Genomic DNA, 27533 nt, shown 5'->3' on the forward strand with positions numbered 1-27533 from the left:
TGAATTAAATGAAATTAAGGTTTTGTAGAGCGCGTGTATGCCGTGGCGTCTTAGCGCTAGCTGTCATAAATCTATGCAAGGACCGTAAGATCGGCTATGGTTAAGGAACGAATAACCATGTTTTCAAAGCTTTCCTGAACAGCAGCAGATTGGCAATGTTGTCCATAGTTTCGGGGCCAGGTGGAGAAAGCTTCTGCCACCCCACTTTAACGTCTTTATCCTTGAAACCACAAGGAGGGAGGGCGATGCTGATCTGAGTTTTCGCTGAGGAGTACGACGCCCAATATGTTGACTGAGGTAAGCTGATCCAGCCCCATTCAGAGTTTTACGCAGAATGCACATGGATTTAAATTTGACCCATCCCAGCCATGCATACTGTCTTCTATCCTTCGGAGGTCGCTAAATGTAATACCTACTGTTAAGTTGGTAACAGTAATAACTCTTATTACAATGCTAAGAAACGAAGCATGAAGCTCTGAGTTAAAAAACCAAAGACACTGTAGACAATACAAGAGTAAATGCTGAATAGTAAAAACATGCCTCAAAAGGAAACAGATCTGGAGGTCACACCTAGTCACAGAAGGAATATTCCACGCGTCCCAGTTCTCCATTTTATTTGTCAATGAAAGTTTAGCAAACTCAATTACAAAAAAAATGCCACCTTTTGATACACTGAGAGATTAAAAACTGTTCTTTCAATTGATGTTTCAAAGGATGTTACAACATAGACTACGAGCTCCTATAAGTTTTGGTCTTGTTTGCCCCGCTTGGCTAACATACGGATTTGGAACATTTCCCCCTATTCTATAGGCAATGGCCGCCTCCTGGAGCCCAACACATAGCCACTGGCGAAGGCGAAGATCCCTTTTTGATAATTTGTTGATCTACAAGCTCTATTGCTGTTGCCCCCATATGGCTCGGTAACCTAAGTATCGTCCAATCAATAGCCTTGGAAATAATTACTGTAACATCCTTTAATTCATCACATCTTTGAGAACATGGAAAATAGTGTTTGTTGTTATTATGGTAAGCAGACAATCCAATTAACACATTTTTAGTAATTGACAGATATTCAATTGATCGTTTTACATGGCCGATCAGGTTTCATCACTTCCACAACTAGAAAAGGTTTTACAATGAAGACTTTAATACACGAACCTAGTTATATGGATTAAAACGAGAAGATATGTTTGCTTTTTGTACTCCCAGTGTTTAGTATGCCAGGGACCCAGTACAGATTCAGAACAATCATCAGAGTGTAAGACCTGGTTCCTAACCAAAAGAAGATCGTAAAAATGCACTGGTACTGGGGATTTCATTGGTTATTGGAAGAGTATACATGACTCTGTGACTGTAGCAGCTATTAAAAGGCGACATTCCAAAATACTCAAGAAGGGGCGTATAGAATTTCACACTAGCTGGACCTGAAAGTCAGATGAGGCAAGGTGGGTCATGGTGAAAAGTCGCCATCTGCTTTTCAATTTTGATTTTCCATATCAGCGGTCACTGGCAGAGTGAACTATGCTGCCAGACACTTTGTCATAATAGCTGCATGCAGAACCCACCAGGTTTTGAAAATTTGCCAGCAAACCCTAAGAGACTCTTCGCATGCAGAGGCTGCACAACTTTTTAATGGCGAGAAGAAGCTGCAGAACCAAGAATCTCACGATATAAAAGTGTTTAACCTAACTGGAAAAATGAGGACTGACTTCCAATAATTCAACTGGTTTAGGACATGCGTTTAATCATATACTTTCACAGTCATTCGGGGTCAGTGTCTGGATTGGTGAGATAATTACCCGGTTCTAATGACTCTTGAGAGTTCATGCAACCGTGGGCTGTTTGAGTTCACTGGGATGTCCTGGATTCAACTCTAATTATTACATCACCGGCTATCTTGCTCTGCCAACCTTTGGAAATCTCGTGCTCTGTTGACCGAGGCATAACAGCCTTGCGGTCATACTGTTGGGACATAGTCAACATTTCAAAATTGGCTGGACTCTTCTGGGTGCTTCAAAAAACGCCTGTATACAGGTGACCCAGGCTGGCACGGAGTACAGAGCTCTTTATTTTAGGGTGGATCTCCATGAATGGAGGATATGTCAGGCTCCAATCACTTTTTCACACAGAAGGCTGAATAAAAAAAAACAACGAGACTCTTGCTGTCACCGAGTGAGCATGGCAAGTTACAACAAATTATAACTGAAGCACAATGATCACCCGAATGGCTAAACAAGACCATCCATGCAAAACAACACCCACCTCAAAATGAACAGTCCTGAGGTTAATGCAGATGATAATGCTCCAACTAATAAACCCACTGTGTCACAGTACATAGAATGACATTTACAGTGCAGAGGTGGTCTACTCCTTGGGGATCTCAAACATGCAGAGCGTCTTGTACTTCTGCAGGAGCTCATTCTTGGTCCGGACCTGGTCCCTCAGGTTGCGCTGCTCCTGCTGCTGTTGCTCGGGGCTCAAGTCGATCCCGGGCATGGCGCCGATCATCCTGCGCATCTCCTGGAACTTGTTCTTCAGCCTGTTCAGCTCCTGGTGCACGTCCTGGCTGTCTTTGTCCATGCTGCAGTGGGAACAGAAAAACAGACGCTGTTGACAATATGGACATGCTTCTGATGAGTAACATAGAACCACCAATTTAAAGAATAAACAGCATCTGATCTCCCATTAAATGTTCGCCAGCTTGTCTGAAATGTGATCGCTAATGAGAAAATATCTGCTTAAAGCAGCCAGGGGCCCTCAGCATATCACGCTGCAGACAGGATGCCAGCTGGAGAATGAACTGACCCATTTAAATGTGATGCCAGCATCTGAAACTACTTTCCTTGCCCAGTTATCTATGTGTTGGGATGTGGCCAGAGTTTTAGCTGTGGAGGGATTCCTGCAGCACAGCGTTCTGAAAATAAAATCACTATCACTAGATGGAGCACAGGGAAAGTTAGTGTGGAAGTGGAAGAAGTACATTCGCTTGGAATAGAGAGATTGGAAGGGTTTAGATTACTGAAACAGAACCCTGAACGTACCCTTGAAACTCCCAATTAAACCCAAAAGCCACTGTTGGTCTTCAGTGGTACGCAAACCAGATTCTCAAAGGTTTGCTCGAATCTGGAGCCAAATGGAAGACTCGGTTTAAGACATGGGCACTGCAGAGAGATAAAGTGCCTTGCAATGACTATAGTGGGCATGGCAGATGTTTACTGTAGAACTGTCTTTTCTGAAAAGGACTATGCTTTTCTTTCACTTTATCAAAATGAACAATGTTCTATTAGTGTTCCTTGGTGCTGGATGACTTAAAGATGGGATAAAAAACGAGTAAGTCAATCTTTCATATAACTTAGTTTTGGCCATCCACAGATGGGACTATCCCCCATATTCATTATGCTCTTCTTTTGCGAGTCCTTAATAGCAATTATTAAGGAATCGCTATTAAAGACTCGCAAAACGGGATGCATGTAGAAATCGCAAAATTAATAGCGATTTCTACATCTTCCTTATTTGCGATTCACTAATTGCTAATTGCAAATAAGGAATGACTCCCCATTCATTCCTATGGGCCAAAGGCCCATAGGAATGAATGGGGACTCAATCCTTATTTGCGATTCGCAATTAGCGAATCGCAAATAAGGAAGCGATTTCAAGGGTGCCAGGGTGTCCAAAGGACACCCTGTAGCACCCCTGAAATGGTGATTTACACTGGTGTTGCGCACACACGTCCAAAGGACATGTGTGTGTAACATCCAACATAGAAAAATGCACTAAAGTTCAAATTTCTATGTTTTCGCTATTTACCACGAAGTCAGACTTCGTGGTAAATAGCGGCCAAAAATTTCAAATTCGCAATTCTGTAATGGTTCATGAATTGCATTTAAGGAATCTCGAATAGAGATTCCTTAAATGCAATTCCTCGCAATTTAGCGATTTCAAAATCTGCGATTTTTGCATTTGGGATGATGAATCCCAAATGCAAAAAAAGCGCTCGCAAAGGGCCAGATTCGCAGAATCTGGCCCTTTGCGAGGCGATTTCTGCTTCATGAATCTAGCTGTTAGTGTAAAGCTACTTTTGTGCAACATCACTATCAGTTAAAGTATCCAAATTGCAATGAAAGTACAGAAAAGTTGAGAACTATGAAGTAAAAAGTAAACACACCTTCCTGATGACAGAACAGGTGCTTACCTGTTTTCCTGGCAGTTCTCCGTCTAAATGCAAACTGATACATTCACAAACATATATATATATATATATATATATATATATATATACATATATATATACACACACATATATATATACACACACACCATAGGGCAGTGCTTAATTTGAGCCAGTGCTTTCTGGTGCTGAGCACAGGCACTTAATTGGTTTCCGGTGCTCGGCACCTAATTGTCAACACCACACTTAGGTCAGTCTGCCACATTGTGGCACTGTTCTTATAATTTAGAGATGAGCAGTGTAACAGTTGCTTAGGAAAACAATATACATTAAAAATTGATAATACTTGCCTCCCCAGCCATTCCTTTAGCTTTGGGGACCAGGAATAATCTGAACTGTCACATTTACATGCGAGAGAGATGGTTAGTAGTTGTTTTGGCAGCAATGACAAGGGCGATGGGTGGTGCAAGCTGCAGTGGCCTCCTGGTCAGAGCCCTGGCACTTAATATAATTAAGAACTGCCTTAGGGTATGTCAGTACCACTCACAATTGTAATAGAAAACGTGGATCCACTGTGTGACCAAGCCATTTAACACCTACCATCCATTTATGCCAAGCTTATTGTAACGAAAGTGAGGTACAACGTGGCAATAGATCTACTATCTCATAACATTGGGACATTTAGACTGCCAACACAACACGGTCAACTCAAGACCTCAGTCACCAAGAAATACTTGATTACAGAGAATCTAAAGACTCACTTTCTACAGGCACAAAAAGCATGCCTACAAAGTGTGGGACGGGCCGCTCTTGGGCTGAGGGTGCTGGTAAGTTGGCTGGAGCCAGAGGTTTGGGGTTCAAGCTAGACTGAGGCCAGTTCTGCCCCTTCATACATATCTATTAAAACCAGAATCACGGGAATTATGCAGCAGAGGAGTTCCAAATTAAGCAGCAGGGTTAATTGAATTATGCAGCTGTAAAAGGCAAAGAATGCGGCATATTGCATTTTTTTATAGTATTATTTAATTATTTTGTCATTTTTACACATGGTTATACCGTCTGGCAAAGATTTCACTTCATTAGTACTGGTTTAATAATCAAATATAGAAATAAGCAACAAATTCATTTTTGCTAAGGGGGTCCACTATAAGCGAAGACGTGACCACATATTTAGTAACTTTTGATTTTGAGCTAGAAACAAATTTGTTTTTGTTGAAATCTGCAGATTATGCGCCAGATGATGGATTGTGTGGCAAACGAAGCAAATCCATACTTATGAGGACAATAAGAAGCAAATGCAGAATCGCATAATTCCGGTGGCCCACATTGAAACCAACACAATTTTGCCCTGTGTCAAGAAAAATGCGCTTTACAACCGATTCCAAATTAACACGACTGCGTGATGGAAATGTTAAAGAATGTATATTACAGGCAAACGTATTCATCTACAGCTACTTATAAGACAAACTTTAAAAACCCACAATGCTGTCAATCAGCACAGCTTACACTCCGTTGAGTCGCTCATAAGAAGACTATCAGCCAGATTCATGAAGCAGAAATCGGCTCGCAAAGGGCCAGATTCTGCGAATCTGGCCCTTTGCAAGCGCTTTTTTTGCATTTGGGATTCATCATCCCAAATGCAAAAATCGCAGATTTTGGAATCGCTAAATTGCGAGGAATTGCATTTAAGGAATCTCTATTTGAGATTCCTTAAATGCAATTCATGAACCATTTCAGAATTGCGAATTCGCAATTTTTGGCCGCTATTTACCGCGAAGTCCGACTTTGTGGTAAATAGCGAAAACTTAGAAAAATGAACTTTAGTGCATTTTTCTATGTTGGATGTTACACACACACATGTCCTTTGGACATGTGTGTGCGCAACACCAGTGTAAATCACCATTTCAGGGGTGCTACAGGGTGTCCTTTGGACACCCTGGCACCCTTGAAATCGCTTCCTTATTTGCGATTCGCTAATTGCTAATCGCAAATAAGGATTGACTCCCCATTCATTCCTATGGGCCTTTGGCCCATAGGAATGAGTGGGGAGTCATTCCTTATTTGCGATTCGCAATTAGCGAATCGCAAATAAAGAAGACGTAGAAATCGCTATTAATTTTGCGATTTCTACATGCATCCCGTTTTGCGAGTCTTTAATAGCGATTCCTTAATAATCGCTATTAAGGACTCGCAAAAGAGGAGCATGATGAATCTGGGGGTCTATTTCCATTTTTTCTATTCTTAAAAATAAATACACAAGAAAGGCACACACTCAACTAACATCCTGAACGTGAATTTCATTCGAACACGAGTTTATTGTCCTGTCTGCACAAACAACAGGGTCTTACACAAAGCTTGTTCAAACTTGACTGTGACACAAAAACAACCGTTACTTTGGGAATCTATGCTTCGAGGAAATATGGGCTTCAGGTGAACGAGCTCAATCTCGTGCATTTTTGCAACTAGATGCACTCATTAGGTCCCTGGAGATCGCATCGTTGGAGCGCGCGCCCCCTCAGTGACTGTCTGGTAAATACCCGCGCGCGCCTCCAGCGCGAGCTCAGTTCCCTTCTGAGAACCTAGGGTGATTCACACCAGAATCGTGTCCTTCACGAGTGAACACAGGTCGTGCGTGGCGTGCCACCGAGAAGGATGCTTCAGAGAAAAACACACAGGTGCTCGGACTTCAGACGGTTGGAGCAGCAGACAACACAACAACAAGCCGCTGCTAGAGAGAATATCCTATACTTCGAGTAGGGGACGCTATGGCTTCCATTGTCCGTTTTAATTAATAGGCTCTAGATCCCTGGTTACTATTAATTAAGGGCACTCGGCCCTCAGGAGGGAGAGGTGGACAGGGCTACAGAGGGCTCAAGAGACTTTTGAGGCTGGGCCCTCAAAAAGTTGTCTGGCAGAGATGCAACACACAATAATGACCCCACCAAGTAATTTGTGTCTAGGGGCCCTCGAGATTTTCTGCACATATAATTACGCTTAATGGAACCCTCCATAAGGAGTTAGGATAATAAATATATTTTTTTTAAGTAAGTCAAGTTAGCATGTAATTTCGTTTTGCTCATCAAAAGACTGGACTAACTGCTAGATTCATCAAAGTCCCGTTTTGCGAGTCTGTAATAGCGATTCATAAGGAATCGCTATTACAGACTCGCAAAACGGGATTCATGTAGGAATCGCAATAGAATTTGCGATTCCCACTGATTCCTTATTTGCGATTAGCTAATTGCTAATCGCAAATAAGGAATAACTCCCCATTCATTCCTATGGGCCTAAAGGCCCATAGGAATGCATGGGGAGTCATTCCTTATTTGCGATTTGCAATTAGCTAATCGCAAATAAGATTGCGATTTCAAGGGTGCCAGGGTGTCCAAAGGACACCCTGTAGCACCCCTGAAATGTAATCTACATTGGTGTTGCGCACACACATGTCCAAAGGACATGTGTGTGTGTAACATGCAACTTAGAAAAATGCATTTAAATGCATTTTTCTAAGTTTTCGCTATTTACCACGAGGTTTGACTTCGTGGTAAATAGCGGTCCTAAACTGCGAATTCGCAATTTTTAAATGTTTCATGAATAGCATTTAAGGAATCTCTAATAGAGATTCCTTAAATGCTAATCCTCGCAAATCTGCGAATTCTTTATTAGCGATTTTTGCATTTGGGATGATGAATCCCAAATGCAAAAATTGCACTCGCAAAGGGCCAGCTTCTCAGAATCTGGCCCTTTTGCGAGCGCATTTCGCTTGATGAATCTGGCCGTAAGGCCCATGTGTATCAAGATACCAATTAGCGATTCTGTAATAGCGATTTTTAAGAAATCGCCATTTCAGAATTGCTAATTGGTATGTATCAAGAAAATCGCAATATTTTAGCGATTTCTTGATATTCCTTAATTGCGAATTCGCAAATGCGAATTCGCAATTAAGTAATACTTTCCCATTAATTTCTATGGGCCTCCTGGCCCATAGGAAGGAATGGTAATTGATTCTCAATTTGCGATTCTCAATTTGCTAATCGCAAATTAAGAATAATTTCAAGGGTGCAGGGGTGTCCAAAGGACACCCTGTTGCACCCCTGAAATAAGTATGGGTGCACATGTGGAGCACATACATGCCCTAAGGGCATGTATGTGCGTCACATGGCACTTTGAAAAGTGCTGAAATGTGCATTTTTCAAGGAAATCGCAACTTAATTTGCGATTCCTTAAGGGCATTTTGGAATTTTTTTTGCTTAATACATTGCATTTAAGGAATCGCGAAATTTGCGATTCCTTAAATGCAATCGAAAAGTAAGGAATGGCAAATTCTGCGATTCCTTATTTTGCACCCAAATTCTTTCATACATACCATTTTGCGAAAATGAGTTCGCAAACGCCGAAATTCTGTGAATTTCGGCGTTTGCGAACCCATTTGGCCTTGATACATATGGCCCTACGTGGTTTTGTATAAAGGTAACTTTACACAATCAGTTAAGGTAGCCAAATTACAACGAAAGTACGGCGCTATTGAGAACCACAAAGGAAAAAGCAAAACCACTTTTCTGTCTAAATGCAAAATAGTACATTCACAAACATATATATATACACACACACCATACGTTGTGTCATTACCACTCAAAACTGTAATAGAAAATGCGTATCCACTGTGTGACCAAGCCATAATAACACCTACCGTACTCCTTGATGGAGGAGACAGAAAACTCAGTGTTTCTAGGGGTATGACACCATGTTCATGCAGGTGGTGAACATCTCACACATTGCTCACGCATTTGGCTAGCCTTGAAATGCTTACCCTTCGAGAACAACCTTCGCAAATCACCATCTGGATTCTCTCACCTTTCATGCAGCGGGGATAGATATCCACCACTACCATTAAAAGAGTCATCCACTAAGTGAGGTCTCAGTACATTGTAGAACACAAGCAGACGTCATCAAAGAAAGCAACATCCTGAAATGTCCATTGTTAGTGATTGTTATCGATGTAGAAAAATAGATCTGTTTTTCCTTTACAGCGGATTCCCTTTTAAAGAGAAACAAGTGTACTCACATGGAACTCACTTTAGGCTATTGGCCATGCTTACTACAACACACGTAAACTTTAACTATTAAAAATACTTTGAGCCACTTGCGTTTTTTCTCCAGGTTGTCAATGTTGGAGACCATACACTCACTACCCTGACTGCATATGAAGGTGCATTTACTGAAACATATGTTCCCTCTCTCATTTAAAGGAACAAATCCAAGTTCCAACAAACAGCATACATCTGTATTGTGCAAGGCATGCTCACTAATATTTCATACCTTGAAAAAAGACTTGGTGGTAAATAAGGGAAACAAAAGGACGAGGGATAAACACAAGATACACTAGCTGGGAAAACGGAAAATCATTGAATAACCAGCAAGCAAATGAGTGCCAAAGTAAAGCTAACCCAAGGTAAGTAATGGACGGGCCCAACTCCTGTAAATTCTTGGTTCGCTCACAACACACAATTGCATTGGTGACGTAAATTTGCTAGGAAGATTGGAAACTAATGCCTAAAACATTTATCCTTCACCCTCCCCCCCTCTTATTTCCCTTCTGGCCTAGCTGCACAGCATCTCCAAAAGGCATTGGAAAAGCCAATAAGTCCCTAAGCCAAGACATTCTGACCATGGCAATACTTGTTTTACTATGAAGTCTGACACTAAGGCTTGAATAATGGACTCCACCAGACACAACTCTTTGAGTCACTGTGTTGTAACAACAAACAGGGCTGGTATACCTCCTCAACTTATCAGATAACGAGTGGATAGATCAATAGAAATACTATAAAAATGATATATCTAGAAAGTATTAAATGCAGTGAAACGTTTCCGGCTATTTTCTCACTTTACAGGGGCCATTCAGCCTAGAGAGAAGTACATTTTACCCAATTCTGGAACCTTAACAATCACCAACCGTAGGCCTTCCAGAATGTTTCTTTTTTTGATGAGGTCTCTTCGGGCTTTGAGACATATTATTCACTGGATGGCCCCTACAAGAGGAAGCGCTCTGTGTGCAAAGTTGAAACAATCCTGGCGCTAATACAGCATGCTCGAAGCGCAGAAGGGAAGACCCGGGCACAACTATTCACAGCTTACTTAAAAAAACCTTGATGAATATCAACCGCTATTCTCGTTTTCCGTGCCCAGTTTCCAAGAAGAAACGGCCCCATGTTACCTCAGACCCATCCACAGCCCACATCAATAGAAAACACCTGGCTAGAGTGAGGACTCTAAATATGACTCAGTTGTAAATATTAACATGAGGCAGCAGATGGTCCTCGCATCGCCTTAATATTCATCACTTCAAGCCCTACGCAGTCAGTATTCAGAGGTCCACCACACACGTATGTCTCTCCAACACATCACCGCGGTCATTCGCGGCGGCTCCACGTCACTGCTCCTGCACCCGCCATGGTGAAGTGGTGCAGGTCACATCAGGAAAACCTACTGTACATGTGATGTGCTAACCATGGGGGCGAGAGGTCTATCACATAGGTAAAAGAACAGATGGTTACTGATCTGCCTTTGCGGTAGTTCATTCTTGAGCGTGCCCTTCACAAAGTATCCTCTTCTACAAGGCACTCGCTTAAAAGGATTAACAGTTAGTTAATTTGCAGTCTCCACAAGAGAAACCTCTACACCGATCGCAAATTGCAACGTTTTGCGGCTCGTAAAATATAATGTACAACAGTGTCTCAGACACTGTTAAAGATTGCTAATGTGGTTGCAAATGACCTGCCTCATCAATTTTCATGAGGCAGGTCGCAATTTGTGACCCATTGGGAATGGCCAGCATTTGCAGGGATGGTGGCCTGCTGGGGTACATTAAAGCCTCTACATCCCGACCCTTAAAGTGTACATTAGAATCTGGATGAGGCGGCTACATCCAATCCTTACTGTGTAAATGAAAAGGCAACGTAACTTCCAATATCAAACCCCTACGCTAGACACAAGAAGCCACATAAGCGCCAACACCCGAATCGTAAACTTTAGTAGAGCCTGCAACTGAGCCTCCATAATCTAAATCCTAAAATCTACATGAGATTCTATTTCAGGATACTACACCCACTTTTTATCCAGTACAGTAGAATATGCTGGATGTTACATGACGCAACTCTTAAGCTGTGTGTTGAGCTTCCACTTGAGTCTACAACAAGCAGCCCTTTATGTGTACATGCGTTCAATTTGAGCCTCCAACATACAAACTCTAAGGTTAGACTAACCCTATCTGACATGTACATGAGACTAAACACCAAGCCCTGATGATGTCAGCAACTTCTAAGTGCGACAAGACACCGGCTACAAAGAGGGACTCCCTCTGAGACCAGTCCAGGATGAAAAGCCATGTTGGCCAAACAAATGCAGGAAGGCTCAATTTAATGATGAAGCAGACTTCAAATTTAAGGATGAAGACCAAGATAAGAAGGCGCAGTTTTGTGGCAAGCATATTGCACCACGAAAGGTGCCAGCACACATGGGCTCACCTGATCAACAAAAGTAATACTGCACAAATCATTATAGTGGAGAGTGAGCAGCTCGTGTAGATGTATTAAAACATTTGAATGGGATGGTAAATGCTACTGCGCGAGTTTAGAGTGAGTGGATCTACAGAAAGTTGGAATGCTGTCATAGTACCAAAACTGAACGCGGGTGCCTATCTTGCCGTCAGTGGTGATTAAACGTTACACCAATTTTTAAAGCAGAAACCATCTAAAAAGATAACTTTCTTTCCTCTTCAGTTTCACTGCTACCAATTTAGCAGTGGGGTCACACTCAGTCTACACTTGACATTTCCCCCAACATCTTATCGTTTGGTGAGGTGTCATGGTTTCATGATGGATTCATTTTCTAGACAGAAAAAATGAAGGGGGGAATTAATATATCCTTGGGATATTCAAGAAAGGAACAGGGGGAGCCACATGTGACTGAGAGTCACACAATCCCACCCAATCTCTCATGGAACACTGCCAGGACTTTCAGGATCTAAGAGACATTCCAGACAAGCTAAGGGCTACCAGTAGTGCCAATATTACTACACCTGGGATCGGAAAGTCTGCAGTGTGGAACACCACGTCAGGAAGGACATAATCACAAACAATATTAAAACAGTGACTTGGGGAGAAACAAACGCTAATGAATGTCTTGGTACCAGATGACACCACCAGACAAAGCACAGGCCACAGAGCACACCCACAAAGGACTGGTAAACGAGTTAAAAGATCAGATTCCATGACGGGACTTAGCATACTTGTCAACCGGCAGGAAACCCAATGCAGACTGTGGACAAGAAGGCATGGGACTCTAGATGGGTCACACAGTCAGCACAACCAGGAACAGGCTGCCTCACAAAGAAGGACAGTTGTGAAGAGGCAGAAACAGAATGATGTAATGGGGTGAGACGCAGTCACATAAGTGAGTGAAAAGCCACAGGACTCGACCCCTTCGCACTCTGGAGACGGTCCTTTGTGATAACCTTCAAACATCAGAACAGAGTACTCGCCCAAGTCACCAAACAGGGCCAAGAGACTGCAGAAATAGCAAACACTGCAATGTACCAAAACCATGTAATGAAACATAACATAACCATTATGATGTACATACTCCACTGAAGGACACAATGCCCAGCCACGGTGATGTGCAGACTATTTGAGGTTAATACTCCAACCTCTTGACGTACCTTCAAGGTCAAATGTCCTGGGGCGCCCCATCACTTTCCTCACTCCCAGGCTCTGAAAAAATGCTGCAACCTCGGTGTACTGTTCGACAGTCAACTATCTTTCAAAACCCAAATAAATGCGGTCTCAATCTGCTTTTCACTGTTTTCATCAGCTCATAGGGGTTGTTTCCTATTGCGTGTTTCCTGCAGTGGTATCTCTTACCTTGATTAATGGAACAGCCTCCCTAGTGAGTTTAGAACCATGTCGCTAATCTCCTGTTTGGCTTTAAACAATATAACCACATCACACCTGCACCGACATCTCTCAGTGGCTAGAATGAAATTCTAATCCATCTATCTTATACATAAAGCCTTTAGATTAGTGATCGCTAAACTGCCTGGCTAGGTTGTATGTCCCATATCTCAATGGTCAGCCACCTTTAACTTCCTGACAAATTGGCCAACTCACTACAAGACATTGATAGGAAGGACCCTCCATATGCAAGGTTTATCTATGTGGAACTCAAGACTGGCAGTTGACTTTCTTAACACCAGGAGGTCAATAAAACCCCATCGCAAAAGTCAAATATATGATAAGGCCACCAAAGACAGGACTAATCCTGCTTGGAGCTTGAGCCTTCGGGTAGGCGCCTAAAACTGACTATCAGCCACTTGTTTTCCTGAGGCGAGTGACATGCGTGAAGGTTACCTGTAGATAGACACAGACCCATGGGGTTCATCGCCAATTAATAGACTGAGCGAAAAGGCTCAACACCTTCAAAACATTATGTTCTGATGTCACAATATTATGTCCCCGGGCGGGAACACCTGTACGCCAAAACCATAGGCAATGAAAGATGTGATGTATGTAATAATCTTAAATGCCAATAAACATGTTTTACAAAAAATAAAATCAGCCACTTGGTTTCCAGTTCATTTCAAACACTCTTTTCCAGTACTTTGCATTTTAAACAGTATACATGGTGGTTGGACTCCATCAGTTCAGAACATATCACTGGCAACTAATCATTTCTCAGACCATGACACACTTGTCCCTCTTGCGTGTATTTAACCTGAAATGCTCGTTGTCGATCACAAGATGGTTTACAGTACTTTACAAAAGTCAGAACTACATCAAACAAATAAATTAATCAAAACGCTGAACTTTGTAGCTGTCACGGTGACATCTGCTAAGTATACACTGTATATGTCCACTTTCATATGGGACGGCATGATCACACCACTCGTTTGCGGTAGTGATATTTAATAAAATAAATAATTTGATCTGGTTCAACATGCAATATCAGACCCTAGTGCTTCACTCATGTATATCCACAAAAACAAACAAACACACAGTTTTGAAGCCTGCCTAGATTTTAGAGGTACAGTAACTGAAAAGAAAGGTGAAAGTGCAAGCTGGCAATCTAAAAATGTTGCCGCCTTCCGTATAGTTTCTGGAAAGTGATAGCGGTAACAATGTATTCACATAATTAAACCAAATTCCATTTCAACTGTAAATATGTATGCTATGCTATGCAGTTTTGCTATGCTATGCAGTTTTATATAGCGCACAGCTACCCCGGCAAGGGGGCGTCCCAGCTCTGAAACAGAAACAGCAGAACAATGGACAACAAACAACAATCTACGGGGAAGGAAAGAGGTGCGTTTTGATGGCCTTACGAAAAGCCAGGTAGTTATCCATACTACGAATAGCGGTGGGGAGCGCATTCCAAAGTCTGGGTGCCAATAAACCGAAGGAGCGACCACCAGCACAAACCCTCCTCGCCCGTGGAAAAACCGCCAAATGCTGGCCTGTGGATCGAAGTTGACTGGAAAGTATGTAGGGTGTGAGCAGATTGGCTAGGATATCTGGGGATGAAAGATTTAGGATTTTAAAGGACATGCAAAGAGTTTAAAACTCAATGCGTTTAGCTACAGGCAGCCAATGTAGCCGACGAATAGCACTGGAAGCGGGGCATGTCCTGGGCAGACTTAACAAGGCTCTAGCAGCAGTGTTCTGGACCCTTTGCAGTCTTGTAACTTCTGCTTTGTTAACTCCCAAGTAAAGTGAGTTGACGTGGTCCAATCTAGACAAAATAGATGCCTGGATAATCACCTGCCTCATTGCCGGGTCAAAGAACCCCAGCACTGGATTGAGCCCCCGTAAAATGCCAAAACATGAACCTGCTACTTTCTGTGTTTGTGTCTGAAAGCTAAGGACAGAATCCACCCACACACCCAGATTTTTTACCAGCTGTTTGGGGGCAGGTGCACAGCCCAACTTGGCAGGCCACCAATGCTCACTCCACACCTCAGTGTTTCTCCCAACCAGCAGGGCCTTGGACTTGTTGGCATTTAACTGAAGGCAGTTGGTAGTCATCCTCTCAGATATGATCTCTAAATCCCTCCAGAATTTGCATGCGCCCTGACCGGAGTCATCTGAGAGAGCGACTACCAACTGTGCGTCGTCCGCATAGGACACTGCTGTGAGCCCTCTGCTTTTTGCCACTGCTGCTAAATGTTGCACATACACGTTGAACAGCGTAGGGCTCAGAGCTGAGCCCTGCCTTACCCCATATTTGATGGTATGGATCTTGGATGCAGAAGGGGGGACTGCAACCTGACAGGTCCTATCAGCAAGAAAGGAGGCAAACCACTCAAGGGCAGAGTCCCTGATCCCAACCTCCTCCAACCTCTGCAGCAGGATCTGGTGGGAGACAGTGTTGAATGCGGCACTGAGTTCTAACAAAATCAGTGCCAATGTACGAACCTCATCTATGGCCCCCCTCAAATGCTCGGTCACAGGGCTGATTCTGTACTGTGAATCGGCCGAAAATCGTTCTGGGAGGGGTCCAGTAGGTTGCTCTCCTCCAGATAGCCTGCAAGTATGGAATTAATGTAGGATTCCAAAATCTTGGAAACCCAAGGTAGGAGAGAGATGGGGCGGACGTTCTCTGATTTAGTGGTGTTAAGCTTGGGCTTTTTCAACAGTGGGACCACCCTCGCTTGCTTCCAGGCATTAGGGACCGTAGATGCGAGCAGGGACTGATTAATCAAATGGCTCAAAAATGGTAGAAACACAGGCAATGATTTCAAGAATTGATCCGGCTTAAGGGGGTCAGCAAGAGAGCCAGATTTAATCTTATGGCAGAGCGTAACCAATGCCTCTTGAGAGATAGGTGGAAAGGCACCCAACATATGATTACAAGAGGGTCCAGACATAGATCCCTTCTGAGCCACTTGTTGAGGGAAGTAGCCATATATTGTGTCTACCTTCTTCACAAAAAAAGAAGCAAGGGTCTCACATTGAACATCTGATATTACAGAGGGTGTAAGAATATCTGACGAGGTTTTAAGATCCTTTACTATGGAGAAGACACTTTTAAAAGGGTTGCTACTGTTTCTGATCACCTCTGAGTAGTAAGCTGCCCGCTCAGATTGGATCGCATTATGATATTTCTTAATTGCTAACTGGTAGCATCTCTTTAACATCGAATCATAGTCCCTTCTCCAGGCACGTTCCAACTTTTTACAGCCTCTCCGCAGGGATGCCAACCTGCCATTGTCCCATGCTAAATGTTATGTTAAATACATTTATATCACGCTCAGCTACTCCGTAGAGTGTCCCGGCGCTTGCAAAGGTAAAGGCAGACAGAACCCAAAACGGCTAGAATAAGAAAGTTTTAAGATGTTTTTTTAACAACACAGGATCCTGAATGCTCCGAAGCGCCCAGGAAAGGGCATTCCAGGCAACACTAGCTTTCCTAACAAGCGAGCAGCCTCCCAGCCAATGGCACCTAAATCTGGGGGTCTGCATCAGGAGTTCAGAAGAGGATCTCAACTGTCTAGCCGGGGAATAGAAAGCAAATCTATCCTGCAGATACCTCGGACCATTACCATACAGGGCCCTATGGGCAATAGACAGCACCTTGAATTGAATTCGCGACTCCACAGTAAGCCAGTGCAGGGAGCGCAAATGCGAGCACACACTGCACCCTTTTGATAGGCCAAGCTAAAGTCTGGCGGCCGCATTTTGAACAACCTGCAGTTTATGTAACAGGTACCCCGGGAGGCCCACATGCGTAATCCAGGCGCGATAAAATTAAAGGGCGCACCACTGTTTCCTTAGCAGGACCAGGGAGAAAGGGGAGGAACTTCCTCAGAGCCTTCAAAATGCTAAAGCAGGCCACATCGAGCTTATTAATTTGTGTTTTGAAATTTAGAGTTTCCGAGAACCAGATCCCTAAATTTTTCACGATATTGTTCTCTGCACTCGGCAAAGGATAACCCGGCGGCCACAGATTGGCTCTGAAGTCAACCGGGAAGGAACCGTACAACAGAACCTCGGACTTCCCCTCGTTGCACTTTAGCTGAGCCAGCCAATGAAAGACAGTTTTGTGCTGCCTGGACCAATTCATTCTCCCTTCCCCAAGAAAATAACAACTGAGTGTCGTCGGCGTAAGCCATCACCTTAGCCCCCAATGATTCCGCCAGAAAAACCAGCGGAGTAACATAGATGTTGAATAAAAGGGGTCTAAGGGATGACCCCTGCGAGACACCGGTAGCCAGTTGCTGACGCTCAGAGGCACAGGGAGGGAAGCCAGACCTGCTGCGTGCGAGCTTCCAGGAAGGACCTAATCCAACCCCAGACGGAACCAGAGACGCCGATCTCCGAGAGGCGATTGAGAAGCAGAGCATGGGGCACTGTGTAAAATGCCGCCGAGAGGTCTAGCATAACTAATGCAGCCCTCCCACCGGCATCCAAACACTCCCTAATAGCCTCAGCCACTTCTACCAAAGCCGATTCAATACTGTAGGCTGCACGGAAACCAGAGTGTGCTGGATGCAGCAGGCCGGATGTCTCAACATAGTAGGTAAGCTGGTTGGTGACTACTTTCTCACATACCTTGCCATAACTGGGCAAAAGCGAGATCGGCCTATAATTCCCAGGTATAGCAGGGTCCAGCGCCGGCTTCTTGAGGAGAGGGAGAATCAGGGCTTGCTTCTATGCCGTAGGGACCGTAGCCTCGCTGAGGGACATATTAATAATACGGTGAACTTCCGGATTAATAATGGCAGCGGCAAGAAGTCTGGCTGCGTAAGGGTCCTTAGGGGATCCGGACTTCAGGGCTTTAATGATTTTTAAGGTGACCGATGGATCAACTGGTGCAAAAGTGGACAGGCCATTAGCTGGTCCAAATATCGGTGACCCCAAACGGGAGCTATAAGCCCTCCTGCCTGAGAGGAAAAAGAAGCTTGAATGCTACTAATTGTGTCCACAAAGAACTGGGAGAGCGTATTACACCAGATGGTAGAGACAGGCTTTGCACGAATTAATGCATCAGGAGCCATAATATTTTGAACAATGGCAAATATCTCCTTCGAATTATTCTTGGCCAAATCAATCCGAGAGGCATAATAAAGCTTTTTGGCAGTGACAATAGAGGTGTAATAGAGGTGTAATAGCTCTTCTTTTTAGCCCTGAGAGCCAGTTTGGATACTGGGCTATACCCCCCCCTCCCGAGTGCCACGACCGCTCCAAGACTTTGCACTCATGTTTCAAGTCCCTCAGCTCCTGTGAGAACCAGGGTGGGTTTCCAGAGTGAGTCCCTACCCAGCTTGAAGCGGCAAGGCACCGCCAAAGCAGACACTGAGTCCGTGTTTCCAAGAATTAAACCTGCTGACATTTCCCTCTAGAGTATCTTGAGGGAGCGGTCTGGAGGTGGCCAAGGAGCTGATAAACTGTAAAGGATCAATTTTGCTGTAGGCAGGGGGGGGGGGATGGCTGCCCTCGGCCTGAGCTGGCCGAGCCACAGCCCAGGAAAAAAAGACTGGGAAATGATCGGACCAGGAAACCGGCAGGGGTTTAGCCACCTGGATGGCAAAATTTGAGCAAACGGGGTCAAGCATTTGACCCGCTACATGAGTTGGAAAAGCGACCCTTTTCTTTAGTTGGACCGCTTGAAGAGCATCCAGGAAAACAGCTGAATCAGCGGCCTCTTGGAGCTCCAGATGAAGGTTGACATCACCAAGAATCACATAGTGGGAGAATCGCAGTGCTCGTTCAGTCATCGCATCCCCACACGTGTTTAAGAAGCCCTTCGGCTAACCCGGGGGCCGCTAAATCACGGACCCGCCCAAAGTAAAATGGGCGGAAATCTCCATACTAAAATCTAAAGCTTCGCAGTCGCCCCAAAGACACGAAGGCTCACTTTGAAGAACCCAAGGCGCTCTATAAAAAATGGCAAGACCACCACCCTTACCGGCCAAGCGATCAGCCCGATGAACCTTATAGCCGGGCGGAGTGGCCAGTGTAACAATAGGGTCAGATGAGACATGAAGCCAAGTTTACGTTATGAAAAGAACATCCAAGGAGTGATCAACCAACAGGTCAAAAATGTCCACGTGATGTTTCTTCAGAGATCTGGCATTAATCAATGCAGCCTTAATGGCCTGCGGCCCAGATAATATTTTTTGATTACACCAAGTATCTTGCGGAGAAGCGTCGGTCAGCCTGAACCCGCAGTCCGGGCAAATGAATGACATGTTGGACGATAGTGGAAGACAGCATTGAGAAAGGCATGAAGGCGGTCTATGGTTAAGAAGAAACTCTCTAGACCTTTGGACCAGGCTTCTGCTAGCTGGACCATCACGGACAGCATCTCTGGCCCTGGGCGCTGACTTGGCGCAGACGCGCTTGCCTAAGGCGCGCCTCCGGCGCGCGTTCGCTGCGTGCGTCCAGGAAGAGGCCATTAAATGTAGGTATGCTGGTGTGATGCGCGACGTGCAGCGACTAGAGCGCTGCAGTCAGAAGGCGCGAGGGACGACCAAGATGGCCGCCTCGCAAAGTAAAAGAGTGAGCAGGAAGGAGTATAACGCACTCACAAACAGTAGCAGCGTCAAATAAAAATAACACTTTCCCAAATAATGTCCCGCAAAAAACCCAGACTTCACAATATGCCAATAAACTTTAAAAAGAGCGTTCCAAATTAAAAGAATAAGTGGAGCCCCCCAAATTCCCCACTGAATCACAGTGTCAGAAGTTAAAAAATAATTCAAGCGCTAAACGGGCGCCGCTAAACCTTTATCCAAAGCCATTAGCTTTAGTGCCACGGCACTTAGACCACCTGGCACGAACCAGGAAGTCCAGAGTATGAAAAATCCAATTCGAAAAAGCTCTATCAGCCAGCACAGGTTTAGGCGGCATCTTAGACGTGGTGGTAGAAAGGAGCTCATTAAATTGGGTAATATCAAGTTTATGCCATGGACGCCTGAAAGAGAGCTTTTCGGAAGCCCTCTTAACCGGCTCGACGCCTGCTAGTATCATAGACACTAGAAAATGATCAGACCAGCATACCGGTGATGGGCGTGTGGGAGGATAGGTTGGAAAAGACTGGGTCTAATAAGTGGCCTGCAGAACGTGTAGTAGATCCCTGGACCCGTTGGGATAGCTGGCAGGCTGCCAGATCAGCCAAAAAGTTGGTAATTTCTACATCATGAGGATTATCCAGATGTAAATTCAAATCACCAATGACACTAAATTTAGAAGCTCTCATCGCAGAGCATAGCATAGCATAGCAATATTCCCAGGGTCCATTGGGGAAGGCCAAAGGCTGTATTTGGTAAGCTTTGAGGTCAGGGTCACTGGTGTAGGGTATGACTGAAGTCCACGCCCTGTGCTTAGAGAGTAATTCGGGCAGAAGTCAAAGAACATCATATCAATCAATGCCCTAAAGATAAATCTCCTTAGAACCATCAATTGAAGGGACTTTGTAGTTATGATTTAAAACATAAAAACCTCTGGCTAGCAACAGTCATACCCGCCCAATGCACAATTTATATAATCAATGACATCACTTGTGACAATCAGCAGACCTGATCTTTTCACAGTATATTTGCAGACAGTGGAAATGTAGTCTTCTTTCTACATCAATCCAATTCCAAGAACAGATGTATATGGGCATGGAAAAACATAGATCATGCAGTTTTCCAAGTACACTGACTGCGTACGGGACTTTTGCTAGTGAGTAAATTAATAGCAATGTTTATTCTGAATTTACAATGAAAACGTTAGACATGACATCAGCAGTGGCAACCCTGCTGCCATGACACTGCACGACAACACCACTGAAGCCTCCCCCCCCACATGTTTGCTGACAGAGTATATACCCTTATTTCTAAATGCATCCATTTCGAGGAAGCGTGTCAGCAAATAATGAGAAACTATTGAATTAAACAAAGTGGAATCATTTGTTCACTGGCAATCAAACATTATAAGCATCAGACCTCAAAGTTCTAAAACTTTTTTCAAATTATTAGTAAAATCTGCCTATTTTTAACATAGTTGATAACTGGCGTGGTACTTCAAAATAAGATCAGCTGCATAGATATCTAATGCGCCGAAGGAAGAAGATAGTGTTATCCTGACTTTTATTTAGAACAGGGTGTAATCACGGTGAGTGATTTCTAAAGTCATCTGTGAAGTACAGCGAGACTTGTGAATTATGCTGCATTTTCCATTTTCAAATAAATTTTTTAAGTCCTGGCGGCAGACAGCTTTGGCTGGGTGTTGGCAAGACATATTGTTTCAATATATCGGATACATTTAGAAGGGGAGTTTGGGTCAGCCCACTGCTCATGGTTGGATAGATTTGTTATTTATTCCGCTTCTATGCTCCTGATGTAATTGCTTTCCTCTCTATGCTCTATTAGTTCGGTCTCTTAGTATTCTGATTGGATGACTTTATTCTTTTAGTGCATGTGTGGCCTTGCCTTCTCCCACTTTTTCCGCCCGCCTATACCCACACTCTTTTTTCACTCCCCGTATCCAGCTCTGCTTTATATATTTCTCATTATTTTAAATTTGTATTTCTATCATTATTTATTTGTTTTAAACGAGGACTCAACAGTTGCTAAGTGCTGCTGCACCACCACTCCTTTTCAATGATTTGTGTGCTCTTCTTTTAACTTATTTTTTTTTTACATTTTAAACTACAGTTCTGACATGGCTGTGTGCAATCTTAAAATAGGAAAATAATAAAGTCGCTATGTGTCACGATGCATATGCACGCAACGCTGCTATCTTGGAATGAGTTTTCTGTAATAGAAATCTCATGCCAACATTAACAGCCACACATACTCATGGATTTTGATAAATGCGTTTGCATGTTAGTGCCAAAAAGAATCAGCACATCCAGCAGCTCAGCCTTTTAAACTGGAAACCTGTTCACTTTTGCTAACCACTGTATTCTATACAAGCTCTAGCCGTTGTTTTTTTGCTTCATGAACCTTCAGCCACTTGCTTGAGACAATGCAGTCATCTTGGATCAGCCAAAAGGAGTATTTTAGGTTCACCACCATTCTACTGGTTATGTTACAGTATCCTTTCGCTTCAGTGGAATGCTTGAGGTACTGTTTTACATCGGAGGAATACACTTGGTCATCACATATTTAATGCTTTAGCTCATCCATGTATGTATTCACAAATTAATTTAAAAAATGTGTTCAGCACTGCAGCAGACATTTTTAAATGTTGTTGTCAGTACTCGAATGTCAAACCTAACAGCTTTTGCCAGTGCTTGTTACAAATACACCACTTACAGGTTTGTGTACTTTCTCTTCCAAGAAAAGCTCTTCATCTGAACTGTTTACCCGATGGACCATATTTCACTGCTCGCTAAAGCATACACTGTTCGTGTCAAAGGCGATAAAGATGCAGAAAACATCATTTTATGCACAGTTGACTGCCCTTAATACAATATTCTTCTTTTGTGATCATCATTCCAAACAGTTTGTAAAACTTATGATGAGCACATTTTTCTGTGCAAGCATCTTATACACTCTGTTTAAAGGACAAACACAATTTGGAGGCCTACAATCAGTCATTTTAAGTAGTTATCGTCTTGCTCTTTTATTAAAACTTCATTCTAGTCAAAATATTTCAGTGGCCAATCCAGATGGGCCCTTTCTGCAAAGTTCATGTGCAAAAAAGGTATTCAAGATTACCAACAGCACTAAAGTGCCTGTAAGGACTCTTTCCAATGGTTACATTTCCACCAGACTGAATATATGCCACAACCAATTCCTTCCTGCAGGCAACCGCCCTGTCTTTCTTATGATGTCAATAACCGACCTATTCTCCTCTGGCCTTCTATGCTTTGCATTCACATACGGGTTTCCTTACAGTTCACATACTATTAGTTAACCCCGCACCCCCCCCCCCCTCACCCTTGATCTTGATCACCCTGTGCAGTTGAAATTCCACTTTTGGCAGTCTAAGATCTTCTGCTGCCCATGTGTCTTCCCTTTTTGCATGCTATGCTCCTGCTCCCTAATTATACATCTCGAGTGTCTCCTTCCTCCTGCTGTCCAAATGTATTTTCCTTCCTTGTGTAGTCCAAGTACATAGCCATATTTCCTAGAATCACATTCCCGCTTCTGCGTTCTAAAGACTTTGCTTTCCATCACTTCTTCGGTTCACATTCTAACTTCAGTAGACAAATCGGCCAAGCTTATTTGTTCAAAAACAGAAATATTCACATGAAGAAACTATAATCCGTTATCTTGAGACCTCCCAAAAAAATAGCCAAAGAGGTACATAAGCTTAGAATGGTCACTGACTCTGTTTTTTTCTATGAGTGCCCAAGAGAACACACTGTCCAAATCCACCTACTATATATATCATGAAAACGCTTTCATCTTCCCACATCTTATATTCCACCAGCATCAAAAAAGAAAAAGAAAAAAATCACTCATACTTTTCAAATGGGATTACAGTAACAGTTTGCACCACAACATCTCACCCTCAACTATGAAAAGGCTGTAGAGTATTCAGAACTCACCACTATCTTTATTACTACATGAAAAGATACAAACCCATCTATCTCGTATCCTGAAGGGTCTCCACTGGTTACAGGTCGCAAGATGAGCTTTTTATAAGCTATACTACATAGCTCACAGAGCAATAAACAGTAAGGATCCTAAACTCCTGCAGCCAAAACTCTTGGTGGTACAAAGTTCGCCATACAGGCTGCCAAATTATGAAATGTACTCATGGAAAAGATAAGAGGCTCTGAGAACCATCTTGAATTGAGAAGAATGGTTAAAAGTTTGTTTTTCCCAAACTGATTACTGGGGAACACCAGTTTCATTTGTCCACAAAGACTAGAGTCAATACACATACGGTTCTGTCTACCAACAGAGGGGAACACACACTACTTGTCGAAGACCAAGAAAACTCTGATAACAGTAGTATTGTGAGATAAACAGATTTAAACATTGAGACAAGTTTTAATAAAAAATGTAAACATATATATATATATATATATATATATATATATATATATATATATATACACACACATATATATATATATTTTTAGGGCTCGCCTGCTGATGCGCTTCAGCGCATAGCTGGCGAAGCTCTATAGGGGCTTATCCAGTGTTTATCCACTGGCGATTCCACTGGCGATTCCTTCAAGTGCATGTGCTTTTTAGGTCATTGCGCTTGCGCAAGCCCTAAAAAGCGCGTGCACAATGCCACCAGCCGCCTGCCTGCCTGCCTCGCATTACCACATCAAAGGCAGCCCTCCGAGCGCATTTCTCACCCCCTAATTATTCACGGCCGGCCGGCAGGCACATCAAAGGCTGCTGCTGCCGTGACTCGCATTTCTCCTCCCTCCTCCCCTATCACTGCCCAGGCCAGCCGTACTTTCTCTTTACAAGGGCCCCCATTCCTGAATCACTTGAAATCTCTCCACATTATTTGCATTTTGTTAATTAAAAAAATTAACTTCAACACAGCGTTGCACATTTTTCTCGACTTCGGAAGGATGAGTCCCAATCTCATTTGTACAAAGTGTTGTAATGGGATTATTGGAGAGTTAGAGAAACGTGCTCACAAGTTACATTTTTATGCATATCATCTGAGTAAATAAACAATAGCATGGTGCCGTTTGCGTCCTTGACTTGATCTGGTTTTTATTTTTATTTTGCTATTATTCTCACAAAGGCTAAGAAGGTCTGCCTACTTTAGTATTAAGTGCTATACGTCGCATAAGCAACAGCTAACCATTCACTCACCCACGCAACGCCACTCACCCATGCAACGCCACTCACCCACGCAACGCCACTCACCCACGCAACGCCACTCACCCACGCAACGCCACTCACCCACGCAACACCACTCACACACGCAACGCCACTCACACACGCAACGCCACTCACACACGCAACGCCACTCACACACGCAACGCCACACACGCAACGCCACACACACACGCAACGCCACACACACACGCAACGCCACACACACATGCAACGCCACACACACATGCAACGCCACTCACACATGCAACGCCACTCACACATGCAACGCCACTCACACATGCAACGCCACTCAACCACGCAACGCCACTCACACACGCAACGCCACTCAACCACGCAACGCCACTCACCCACGCAACGCCACTCACCCACGCAACGCCACTCAGCCACGCAACGCCACTCAGCCACGCAACGCCACTCAGCCACGCAACGCCACTCAGCCACGCAACGCCACTCAGCCACGCAACGCCACTCAGCCACGCAACGCCACTCACACACGCAACGCCACACACACACGCAACGCCACACACACACGCAACGCCACACACACACGCAACGCCACTCACACACGCAACGCCACTCACACATGCAACGCCACTCACACATGCAACGCCACTCACACATGCAACGCCACTCACACATGCAACGCCACTCACACATGCAACGCCACTCACACATGCAACGCCACTCACACATGCAACGCCACTCACACACGCAACGCCACTCACACACGCAACGCCACTCACACACGCAACGCCACTCACACACGCAACGCCACTCAACAACGCAACGCCACTCAGCCACGCAACGCCGCTCATCCACGCAACGCCGCTCATCCACGCAACGCCGCTCACCCACGCAACGCCACTCACCCACGCAACGCCACTCACCCACGCAACGCCACTCACCCACGCAACGCCACTCACCCACGCAACGCCACTCATCCACGCAACGCCACTCATCCACGCAACGCCACTCATCCATATGCAAAACGAAAAATGTCAAACTCTTCTATTGCGAGACCTATTGCATTTTCAATGCTTGTTTTTTTTACACTGATTTATAGTTACACTGACGAAGCCTGCGAAGGCGAAACGCGTCTGTAAGGGGTGAGGGGGGCTGGTGCTATTAAATTTTGTAAACCGGATTCCAGTGTGCCTGCCTTCTTATTTCTGCAACCCATAGGATTGGATACAGAAACGTGCATTTACATATATATATATATATATATATATATATATATATATATATATATATATATATATATATATATATATATAAATCAGAGGGAGTCGAGTATTTATTTTCTGTAATTTTTCTAGTTGGTCTAGAAGATTGGTAGCAGGTGCAGTGGAAGCCAGTGTCCTTAGTAAATAAAGTGGGGCCCTTGAGAATCTTCAGCATGTACTCTTCTGAATAACCTGAAAAGGTGTCTAGTGCGGGGAACCCTTGCAATCACTCAATGGTGCAAACTATGTGCTTATAGTACAAGGGAAATCCTAGGAATTACTAGGTCCTGGAATACAGTAATATTTCATAGCACAGTGGTCCCTATGATAACAGTAGTATTGTGAGAGAAACAGATATTATATATTTGACAAGTTCTATAAAATTTAGAACATACATATAGATAGACAAATTCTACATGGAATTTCAATGGGGGGAGAGAATTGTGCTCGGTTGCTCCGCTTGTCCTACAGATATAATTGTAATTCAATAATTGTAATCTTAACAATTACATGTAATGCTGCAATCATGTACTCGTTCTCAAAGTGTAAAAAGACGTTGTTTATTTTTCCTGCTTTATTGCCGATTTCTAGGTTTTTGATTTATGCACACCCTGTTCTTTAGGTCTCGCCTGTCGATGCGCATGCGCATCGAGCAAGGCGAGAGTATTGCGAGTTATCCACTCTTTATCTGCACTGCAAGGAATCGTGGCGATTCCTTGCAGTGCCCGTGACTTTTAAGGTCAATGCGCATGCGCATTAAGCTTATGCGCATGCGCATTGACCTTAAAAGTCACGGGCGCGTGCATGTCCGTCTTCCCGCCGTCTCGCATTTCCCCTGTCGCACTTCTCCTCCCCCCTCCCCTCTCTTCCCTCCAGCTTGTTTTTTGTTTATTTGACCCGCTCCGCCCCCTCCCCTTCCCGCCGTGTCGCATTTCTCCTCCCCCCTCCCCTCTCTTCCCTCCGGCTTTTTTTTTGTTTATTTTACCCGCCGTGTCGCCGTGTCTCCGATCCTTTCGCTCTCCTCCCCCCTCCCCTCTCTTCCCTCCGGCTTCTTTTTTGTTTATTTTTTCTCCTTAAAACGGGCACCAGGAATAATTTAATTAATCTGTCATATGGATGGGTTTGATTTTTGTTACAGAAGCAGGGGTTTGCCAAAAATTAGCCAGTTATTTACTTTCACCTAGCATCATAAAATTCACGCGTTTTTCAAACAGTCAACGTTTTCCTCCCACACTTACCTGTATGGTGGAATATTTTCTCGCAGCTGGCTGTGTTGTTTTGTCATCTTTTTTTTTTTTTCAATTAAACCGTATACACGTCATGCTTCCTATAT

At 43.9% G+C, this 27533-nt stretch overlaps 1 protein-coding gene across 1 annotated transcript in view; it reads right to left on the reverse strand.

Moving 5' to 3' along the window:
* Positions 1 to 597: 597 nt before the first annotated feature.
* MED9 (mediator complex subunit 9) overlaps positions 598 to 27533 on the reverse strand; it is a 36789-nt gene continuing 9853 nt past the window's right edge. Inside the window, exon 2 of the mRNA XM_078665211.1 lies at positions 598 to 2581. Within this exon, the coding sequence (XP_078521337.1) occupies positions 2365 to 2581 (217 nt within the window). The 3' untranslated portion in view covers positions 598 to 2364. The remainder of the gene's footprint in view (positions 2582 to 27533) is intronic.

This window comes from Lissotriton helveticus, chromosome 10, assembly GCF_964261635.1.
Source record: "Lissotriton helveticus chromosome 10, aLisHel1.1, whole genome shotgun sequence".
Taxonomy (NCBI): Eukaryota; Metazoa; Chordata; class Amphibia; order Caudata; family Salamandridae; genus Lissotriton; species Lissotriton helveticus.